Raw genomic sequence first — 10,441 nt, forward strand, 5'->3', positions numbered from 1 at the left:
TGATAATATATTACTTCTATTAAGAAAAAACACTTGATTAACAAAACCCCTTATGGAACAAGCTATCTTTTATACAAAATAACATTTTAAACTACTTTAATTTACGTTGAAAATGAATTTCAATTTTGTGATCAAGGAGAAAGACTTGATTTGACTAAATACAAAGTCATAGTGACGTCCTTGTCTAATAACATACCGTTATGTGAAGTGAGATCAACAAGTAACATTGTGTTAATAGACCGGGATGCCACCATGTCCCATAATCAAGAGGATAGACATGCTACCTGAACTAACTAATACAGAGAGCTTTAATAAAAAGAATGAGAACGAAATATGAAATGGGCTAAAATATTTACATTGGCCCAGACCCACAATTGGTGGGTATATAAAATCATTTACAAAACCCACGGCGCCCATTTTTAGGGTTTTGCTCTGCTTCGCTTCCGTCTTCACGGCACACACAGGCGTAGAGCTGCTCCAAAAGCTTCAAGATCCGAAACCCTAGCAATGGTCATCCCTCTCTCCCTCTCTCTCTTTCCCTTCTTTCTCTCTCCTTGCAAACCCTAATATTTAAAATGTTTGATAATATATGAAATTAATTTGTGTGTATGTGAATTGGAATTTGCTGCAGTCTCTGGTAGCGAACGAAGAGTTCCAGCACATTCTGCGTGTGCTGAACACGAATGTGGACGGGAAGCAGAAGATTATGTTTGCCCTGACCTCCATCAAGGGTATCGGCCGCCGTTTCGCCAACATTGTCTGCAAGAAGGCTGACGTCGACATGAACAAGAGTTGCCCTTTCTCTTCAACTCCCCTTCTCCAATTTCGTCTGATTTTATGTGGGTATTGGAAATTGAGTTGCTCTTCTGTGCCATTAGAATTTAATGGAAAAACGAAAACTTAGAAGTGGTTTTTTATGATAAAACTCTTTAAGTGCTTCCTGGAAAAGTACTTAGAAGTGCTTCTTGAAGAAGCATATAGCAGGTGCATCTCCAGAGTGCTTGTACGACCCAGAATCTCTTTCGAAACTGTACTGCCAATCATAGGTAGAAGCTCTTTTTATTGTCAGAAAGCACTTTTAGGCCAGAAGCAGTCCCAAACAGACTATTAGATTAGGTTTAGTGAAACTTTGGTTGTGCATATGCTTATGGTTGCATTCTAAGCACTTTTATAACCATATTATTGGGGTGCTTATCGTTTTTGCTAGACATTATAATCTTCTGAAAAATTATGGGAGTTTATTTTCCCCTTTGAATTGTAGAATTCGTATACATGCATAAGTTCGCAGTCTGAATTTAGTTGTGGTAGTGAAAGTGCTTGTGGAGAAGCTAGTTTATTGTTGGAAGACTTATTTCAGCTTTGGAAATTATGGGTTTAATGTAAGTGATTCATTGCAGAGCTGGTGAACTGTCTGCTGCGGAGCTTGATACCCCTCATGACGATTGTTGCGAATCCTCGCCAGTTCAAAATTCCAGACTGGTTTTTGAACAGGAAGAAGGATTACAAGGATGGGAGGTACTCTCAAGTTGTTTCCAATGCACTGGACATGAAGCTGAGGGATGACCTTGAGCGCTTGAAGAAGATCAGGTTTGTTATTTACTATTAAGTAATTGTCACCATTTGTGTGCGTTTGGCAGTTGATTTTGATTGGGTTCTTATATTAAGCTGAGGCCCGTGGGACAACCTTGGCTTGCTTTAGCAGCTTTTTAAATGTTATTGAGTTGATAATTGTATGTACTGTGGCAGAAACCACTGTGGTCTCCGTCACTACTGGGGTCTCCGGGTGTGTGGGCAGCACACCAAGACTACCGGTCGCAGAGGAAAGACCGTTGGTGTCTCCAAGAAGCGATAGAGTCTGCCTTTGCATTTTCCATTTCTTAAGCTCTTTGCGGATGTTTACATGTTAGCTTGATAAATTTTTGCTTCTTGAGTATATCTGAGAATGTTTTTTAATTCTGAAAATACCATTTTGGATTTGTTTCTGGGATTTATTGTCTTATTTAAACCGAAGGCATATTTTCGTTAATTGTAAGTTCACTAATTTCCATAGTGAAGGTGTTCTAGCCATTCTTATCTCCCTTGCATTTTTGCCGTCCTTGGTAATTTAATCTTCATGAAACCGCCATATAATTGGTTGTATGCGTCAATTCTCTGATCTCTCTTATCACGTGGCTGTAAGTGTGGGCTTTGGCTTGGGTTTGACCTTGGTCTGTATTACGCTGTTCGTTTTATAGCTGCTGTGTATGTATGTTGGATCATTGTGGTTAGAGTCCTGGTCTATCTTGAAGATATGTGAAGCCCTTAACATGAAATCAGTGGGCACAGAGTGTGGCCCTAAAATTTTCTATATTCTGGCTCGGCCCCAAAAAAAAACAAACAACAACAACAACAACAACAAAGCCTTTTCCCACTAAGTGGGGTCGGCTATATGAATCCTAGAACGCCATTGCGCTCGGTTTTGTGTCATGTCCTCCGTTAGAACCAAGTACTCTAAGTCTTTTCTTAGAGTCTCTTCCAAAGTTTTCCTAGGTCTTCCTCTACCCCTTTGGCCCTGAACCTCTGTCCTGTAGTCACATCTTCGAACCGGAGCGTCAGTAGGCCTTCTTTGCACATGTCCAAATCACTGGAACCGATTTTCTCTCATCTTTCCTTCAATTTCGGCCACCCCTACTTTACCTCGAATATCCTCATTTCCAATCTTATCATTTCTTGTGTGCCCACACATCCCACGAAGCATCCTCGTCTCCGCCACACCCATTTTGTGTACGTGTTGATGCTTCACCGCCCAACATTCTGTGCCATACAACATCGCTGGCCTTATTGCCGTCCTATAAAATTTTCCCTTGAGCTTCAGTGGCCTACGACGGTCACACAACCCGCCGGATGCACTCTTACACTTCATCTATCCAACTTCTATTCTATGGTTGAGATCTCTCTCTAATTCTCCGTTCTCTTGCACGATATATCCTAGGTAGCGAAAACGGTCGCTTTTTGTGATCTTCGCTAGATTGCTCCGATCATTAGTGTGGATAAGTATATAAATGGATATAGATAGGAAAGTAAACACAAGATGTACGTGGTTCACCCAGATTGGCTACGTCCACGGAATAGAGGAGTTCTCATTAATTGTGAAGGGTTTACACAAGTACATAGGTTCAAGCTTTCCTTTAGTGAGTACAGGTGAATGATTTAGTACAAATGACATTAGGAAATATTGTGGGAGAATGATCTCGTAATCACGAAACTTCTAAGTATCGGAATGTGGTATCGTCTTGACTTGCCTTATCTGTCTCATAGGTAGATGTGACATCTTCTCTGGAAGTACTCTTCCTCCATCCAGGGGTGGTATCTTTAACTGGTGGAGATGCACAAGGTAATGTATCAATTTCACTTGAAGCTTACTTGTAGTTTCAGGCTTGGTCAAGCGCGATACAAACCATGTAGTAGGAGTCCCTCAAGTTGCCGAGCTAGGGGATTTGCTGAAAGAGGTGACAGACAAGGTAAGCAATCAGAGCTCCGGCTGATTGTTCACATTCTCCCTATCTTGCAGGCAGCATGAAGGATAAAGAGAAGAAAAATGAGAAGAGATGATATGAGATACTTTTGCTTTTGAAGAAGTAACTTTCCACAGGCTTATTCTTGAACTGAGCTGGAGGGTTTTCTGGTTTCCTCCAGAGTATAAGGCCGACTGAAGAATTTGAGGGTCAAAACAAGTCCATCAAATCTAGAGTACGTTCGACCCTACTGATATGGGATACTTTTGCTTTGACAGAGTAATGGATGTATCGGCACGTGTGCTGTTACGCTTGTCTCCACATGCTTCCTTGTATCCTTCTCACTTGCCCTATCTGTTTCTCAGGCAGATGCGGTATCTTCCCTGGAAGCATAAGATGTTGAAGATGAGTACTCGAGAGCAATGCCAGGTAAGTAAGTTCCAGGCAGTCAGTTCCTGGCTGGAAGCTTGATTCCAAGTGCTGACTGATTGCTCTCTTTCTCCTTGTCTTGCAGGTAAGAACAAGGCCAAAGGAAAAGACAGGGAAAAAGCATGATATGGGATACTCTTGCTTTTAACCCTGATGATATGAGATATTCTTGCTCTAGTATAACTTGTTTGCAGAGGTATTATCGGGGGGAAAGAAAGCTGAATATTTCGAAAGGCTTCGTTGAGAGTGCCCTCTCATATATGAGGAAGGGTTGAGCATTTTTGCAGGTCTGTCTGTCCGTTGGGGATGGAGGTTGACATATATAGGAGTCTCCTTAACAACAAGTAGTAATGCTATTCCTTTACCCTGTCAGAGCACTTTGAAAAAGTGGTCTGTGGTATGTGGAAAGCTGATGTTGCGTGTGAAGATTACAGACAGCTTTATCCAAGGAGATCCGGCTCTTGTAGTTGGGAAAGTGTTGCCTCTTCGGTTTTCGAACAAGCAATCCTATCAGGGATCTGGCTCTCGAGATTCGGAGAACGATGTCTCTTCGATTTTTGAGAAAGCAATCATGCTGGGGGTCTGGCTCTCGAGATTCGGAGAGCGGTGTCTCTTCGATTTTTGAGAAAGTAATCATGTTGGGAGTCTGGCTCTCGAGATTCGGAGGGCGGTGCCTCTTCGATTTTGGAGCAAGCAATCTTGTTGGGAGTGTTTTCTCGAATGTGAGTAAAGGTTGGGCATGTTTGCTAGTCTACCTTGCCACGAAGCACAGAGGTTGACACACAGGGACTTTCCAATTATCCAGCAATGGTACTGTTCCTTTACCCTCTCTTCGATTTTTAAGAAAGTAGTCATGTTGGGAGTCTGGCTCTCGAGATTCGGAGGACGGTGCCTCTTCGATTTTGGAGCAAGCAATCTTGTTGGGAGTGTTTTTTCGAATGTGAGTAAAGGTTGGGCATGTTTGCTAGTCTACCTTGCCACGAAGCACAGAGGTTGACACACAGGGACTTTCCAATTATCCAGCAGTGATACTGTTCCTTTACCCTTGTGGGTAATAATATGGGGTAGCTAGACCTTCAAAATTTATGTGTCTAAACTTTGTTAGTGCTGTTTCTTTGCTATTCTTTTACCCGTCTTGGTCAGAGCGATGTAGTGGAAGCTGCAAGCTTCACGTGCTCAACTTTGGCAGAGAACTTTGGCAAAGTTATCTGTGATACACATGAGCTACTATTGCGTGTGGGAAGTGGGTGATTGAACAGTAAGACTCATGTGCTTTCTACTTCACCAGAAGTCTTCGACAGAATGCCCATAATTTCCGCAAAGTTGAGTGTGCGTGTGACAGGTGCTGCCAAGGCTGGAAAAGTAGGTGCCTCTTCGATTTCTGAGATCGGCCCTCGTGGTCTCTGAGCAGCCCAACTTTTGAGAAAGCAAGCGCCTCTTCGATTTCTGAGATCGGCCTTCGTGGTCTTTGAGCAGCCCAACTTTTGAGAAAGCAGATGCCTCTTCGATTTCTGAGATCGACCCTCGTGGTCTCTGAGCAGCCCAGCTTTTGAGAAAGCAAACGCCTCTTCGATTTCTGAGCAGGCGCCTCTTCGATTTCTGAAGCTCCGTCGAGTGCAGATTTTTATAGGGGCTGGCATTAAGTTCCAAAGCACACTTGAATCTCCACCAGTAGAAGCTCCATTCTTACACTTCTAAGATCTTGATTTGTTCGACCTCTTCTCTCTTCAACACCTTTGAAAATGTCTGGCCCCTCCAATCGTCGTTTTGACTTGAACCTTGTTGAAGAGGCAGGCCCGCCTTCTCCAGACAACATATGGCGCCCATCCTTCGTCTCCCCTACTGGTCCTCTTACCGTTGGGGATTCCGTTATGAAGAATGATATGACCGCTGCGGTGGTGGCCAGGAACCTTCTCACTCCCAAAGATAACAGACTACTTTCCAAACGATCTGATGAGTTAGCTGTTAAGGATTCTCTGGCTCTCAGTGTTCAGTGTGCAGGTTCTGTGTCTAATATGGCCCAACGCCTATTTGCTCGAACCCGCCAAGTTGAATCATTGGCGGCTGAAGTGATGAGTCTCAAACAGGAGATTAGAGGGCTCAAGCATGAGAATAAACAGTTGCACCGTCTCGCACATGATTATGCTACAAACATGAAGAGGAAGCTGGACCAGATGAAGGAATCTGATGGTCAGGTTTTACTTGATCATCAGAGATTTGTGGGTTTGTTCCAAAGGCATTTATTGCCTTCGTCTTCTGGGGCTGTACCGCGTAATGAAGCTCCAAATGATCAACCTCTGATGCCTCCTCCTTCTAGGGTTCTGTCCAATACTGAGGCTCCGAATGATCCCCCTCCGGTGCCTTCTCTTTCTGGGGCTCTACTGACTGCTGCGACTTCTCCTAAGCAACCTTTGTGAAGGCTCTCTCTTGTTTGTTTATTTTGACTCATGTATATGTACATATTTGTAGCTTATCGGGGATATCAATAAATAAGCTTTCCTTCATTTCAACGTATTGTGTTAAATACACCAAAGACTTCTTCGCTAAGTTCTTTGAATTTTCTTTTGTTGGAGCTTTGTGAGTGGAGCATGTAGGTTGAGGTAGTGTTCCCTTAATTTCCTGAGTGAGGAAAACTTCTCGGTTGGAGACTTGGAAAATCCAAGTCACTGAGTGGGATCGGCTACATGAATCTTAGAACGCCATTGTGCTCGGTCCTGTGTCATGTCCTTCGTTAGATCCAAGTACTCTAAGTCTTTTCTTAGAGTCTCTTCCAAAGTTTTCCTAGGTCTTCCTCTACCCCTTCGGCCCTGAACCTCTGTCCCATAGTCGCATCTTCTAATCGGAGCGTCAGTAGGCCTTCTTTGCACATGTCCAAACCACCGTAACCGATTTTCTCTCATCTTTCCTTCAATTTCGGCTACTCCTACTTTACCCCGGATATCCTCATTCCTAATCTTATCCTTTCTCGTGTGCCCACACATCCAACGAAGCATCCTCATCTCCGCTACACCCATTTTGTGTACGTGTTGATGCTTCACCGCCCAACATTCTGTGCCATACAGCATCGCCGGCCTTATTGCCGTCCTATAAAATTTTCCCTTGAGCTTCAGTGGCATACGGCGGTCACACAACACGCCGGATGCACTCTTCCACTTCATCCATCCAGCTTGTATTCTATGGTTGAGATCTCCATCTAATTCTCCGTTCTTTTGCAAGATAGATCCTAGGTAACGAAAACGATCGCTCTTTGGTATTTCTTGATCACCGATCCTCACCCCTAACTCGTTTTGGCCTCCATTTGCACTGAACTTGCACTCCATATATTCTGTCTTTGATCGGCTTAGGCGAAGACCTTTAGATTCCAACACTTCTTTCCAAAGGTTAAGCTTTGCATTTACCCCTTCCTGAGTTTCATCTATCAACACTATATCGTCTGCAAAAAGCATACACCAAGGAATATCATCTTGAATATGTCCTGTTAACTCATCCATTACCAACGCAAAAAGGTAAGGACTTAAGGATGAGCCTTGATGTAATCCTACAGTTATGGGAAAGCTTTCAGTTTGTCCTTCATGAGTTCTTACGGCAGTCTTTGCTCATTCATACATATCCTTTATAGCTTGGATATATGCTACTCGTACTCCTTTCTTCTCTAAAATCCTCCAAAGAATGTCTCTTGGGACCCTATCGTACGCTTTCTCCAAATCTATAAAGACCATGTGTAAATCCTTTTTCCCATCTCTATATCTTTCCATCAATCTTCGTAAGAGATAGATTGCCTCCATGGTTGAGCGCCTTGGCATGAACCCGAATTGGTTGTCCGAAACCCGTGTCTCTTGCCTCAATCTATGCTCAATGACTCTCTCCCAGAGCTTCATTGTATGACTCATTAGCTTAATACCCCTATAGTTCATGCAATTTTGTACGTCGCCCTTATTCTTGTAGATAGGCACTAAAGTGCTCGTTCGCCACTCATTTGGCATCTTCTTCGTTTTCAAAATCCTATTGAAAAGGTCAGTGAGCCATGTTATACCTGTCTCTCCCAAAACTTTCCACACTTCGATTGGTATCTCGTCTGGGCCTATTGCTTTTCTTTGCTTCATCTTCTTCAAAGCTACAACCACTTCTTCCTTCCGGATTCGACGATAAAAAGAGTAGTTTCTACACTCTTCTGAGTTACTCAACTCCCCTAAAGAAGCACTCCTTTCATGTCCTTCATTGAAAAGATTATGAAAATAACCTCTCCATCTGTCTTTAACCGCATTCTCTGTAGCAAGAACTTTTCCATCCTCATCCTTGATGCACCTCACTTGGTTTAGGTCCCTTGTCTTCTTTTCCCTTGCTCTAGCTAGTTTATAGATATCCAACTCTCCTTCTTTGGTATTTAGTCGTTTATACATATCGTCGTAAGCCGCTAACTTAGCTTCTCTCACAGCTTTCTTCGCCTCTTGCTTCGCTTTTCTATACCTTTCACCATTTTCATCAGTCCTATCCTTGTATAAGGCTTTACAACATTCCTTCTTAGCCTTCACCTTTGTTTGTACCTCCTCATTCCACCACCAAGATTCCTTTTGGTGTGGGGCAAAGCCCTTGGACTCTCCTAATACCTCTTTTGCTACTTTTCGGATACAACTAGCCATGGAATCCCACATTTGGCTAGCTTCCCCCTCTCTATCCCACACACACTGGGTGATTACTATCTCTTTGAAAATGGCTTGTTTTTCTTCTTTTAGATTCCACCATCTAGTCCTTGGGTACTTCCAAGTCTTGTTCTTTTGTCTCACTCTTTTGATATGTACATCCATCACCAACAAGCGATGTTGATTAGCCACGCTCTCTCCTGGTATAACTTTGCAATCCTTACAAGTTATACGATCCCCTTTCCTCATTAGAAGAAAATCTATTTGTGTTTTTGACGACCCACTCTTGTAGGTGATCACATGTTCTTCTCTCTTCTTAAAGAAGGTGTTGGCTAAGAAGAGATCAAATGCCATTGCAAAATCCAAGATAGCTTCCCCATCCTCGTTTCTCTCCCCAAAACCATGGCCACCATGAAAACCTCCATAGTTGCCTGTCTCCCTGCCCACGTGTCCATTTAAATCTCCTCATATAGATAACTTCTCCGTCTGAGCAATTCCTTGCACCAAGTCTCCAAGATCTTCCCAAAATTTCTCATTCGTTTGGGGGTTGCTGGGTTGGCGAGATTTTCCTGCAACTAAAATAGTCTTGGCGGCATACTCGCATGTATTCGGAAAGTGCACAACCCTTCTAAAAGATGCTTGCTGCATAGTGCATCTGGTTACAAGAGAGTCTCTCTTCTCTAGACGAGATTGGTAATGAGTCTTGTCCATTCCAATATAATAGGGTTAACTGCTCTTAGCCAACTGGATTACAAACCCCGTTGGTTTACAACAATTCTTTTTGGGAAAAGAGGTAGGAAGTGCAATATACTTTAAATTTTGATATCAAAAGTGGAGAATAAATTGATGTGCTTGTAATGTTTTAATCTCAGTTCTTGATAATAAATTCAATAGTGAGTGGCGATAATGATAATGATACTATGTTAACACGGGGTCCTTTCCGACCCCAACTCGCCCAAGGAGCACATGCCCAAAGGACACCGGTCCAAGGAATACATGCCCAAAGGAAGAGGCCAAGATCTGACAAGATTAGGAGGACAATTCAAGGACATTTCGGAGCGCTATAGAAGACTATTTGGTGGTCCAAATTGTCTATTAGCAATGAGGCTAAACGCTTTTCCAAAAAGTACTTTCCAATCGTCGAGAGCAAGTTGATGTACTGACAACTTTATAGCACGAAGTCTCAGGATATAGGGATATGCCTACTCAGACGTCAACTCTAGCCATGTGGCGTCTATCCAAGAGAACGGAACCCTATAAAGGGACATAAAAGGTTGACAAATAGGGCGCTTGGGTGCAGATTCACCAACTTTAGAGCCGAGCAAGGCGCTCGATATGCGTTTTCCCAAGAAAGCATGCAAGTAAACTTGAATGGATGTCACTTCATTGTCACGTGCTGTAAAGAATCGAGGGGCAGCTAGCATGTCAAGTCTACGTATTCGGCGCATTAAATGCAAAGGTAGGGAAAGCGTGAATCCAGGGACTTGTAGCTCATTAAGTGCCTATACAAAGAGGATGAATACTCTTTATAACAGGTCAGACAAATTGAGAGAAAATAGACAGTATTAATCTGAGCGCTATTTATAACCTCTAATTCAAATATACGAGAAATTCAGTTTACGTAGTCAGTTTGAGGGGTGAATCACTTAAACATCGTTGTTCAGTTCTTATTATTCTAAAACCTGAGCCCACCGAAAACTGACACACGACCATTCTGATTTTTGTTGACCTCACCAATTTTGTGCGCCAACAAATAATAATAATTCGATTCATCTCATCTGTCCTCATCCTTCAAGTTGAAGCATAAACAAAGATATTTGGGCGGAAACATTGAGGTAAAAAAAAGAGAGACAAAAACAAGATTCCCTGATTTCTTTC

At 42.8% G+C, this 10,441-nt stretch overlaps 2 protein-coding genes across 5 annotated transcripts; both read left to right on the plus strand.

The window, feature by feature from the left end:
* Positions 1 to 429: 429 nt before the first annotated feature.
* Positions 430 to 1,983, plus strand: LOC126616785 (40S ribosomal protein S18-like). Of its 3 annotated transcripts, none has more exons than XM_050284900.1 (4): positions 430 to 510; positions 632 to 1,046; positions 1,398 to 1,587; positions 1,747 to 1,983. In XM_050284900.1, the coding sequence occupies exons 2-4, from the start codon at positions 917 to 919 to the stop codon at positions 1,850 to 1,852; spliced, it is 426 nt and encodes a 141-aa protein (XP_050140857.1). In that variant the 5' UTR covers positions 430 to 510; positions 632 to 916; the 3' UTR covers positions 1,853 to 1,983. The 3 variants fall into 3 exon arrangements, with proteins under 3 accessions (XP_050140857.1, XP_050140859.1, XP_050140858.1); XM_050284902.1 differs by having other exon boundaries at positions 632 to 843; XM_050284901.1 differs by having other exon boundaries at positions 632 to 839.
* Positions 1,984 to 3,784: 1,801 nt separating this feature from the next.
* Positions 3,785 to 6,433, plus strand: LOC126616784 (uncharacterized). Of its 2 annotated transcripts, none has more exons than XM_050284898.1 (2): positions 3,785 to 3,923; positions 4,009 to 6,433. In XM_050284898.1, the coding sequence occupies exon 2, from the start codon at positions 5,666 to 5,668 to the stop codon at positions 6,338 to 6,340; it is 675 nt and encodes a 224-aa protein (XP_050140855.1). In that variant the 5' UTR covers positions 3,785 to 3,923; positions 4,009 to 5,665; the 3' UTR covers positions 6,341 to 6,433. The 2 variants fall into 2 exon arrangements, with proteins under 2 accessions (XP_050140855.1, XP_050140856.1); XM_050284899.1 differs by lacking the exon at positions 3,785 to 3,923 and having other exon boundaries at positions 3,978 to 4,655; positions 4,874 to 6,433.
* Positions 6,434 to 10,441: the final 4,008 nt, after the last annotated feature.

Source organism: Malus sylvestris, chromosome 3 (genome assembly GCF_916048215.2).
Source record: "Malus sylvestris chromosome 3, drMalSylv7.2, whole genome shotgun sequence".
NCBI classification, from domain to species: domain Eukaryota; kingdom Viridiplantae; phylum Streptophyta; class Magnoliopsida; order Rosales; family Rosaceae; genus Malus; species Malus sylvestris.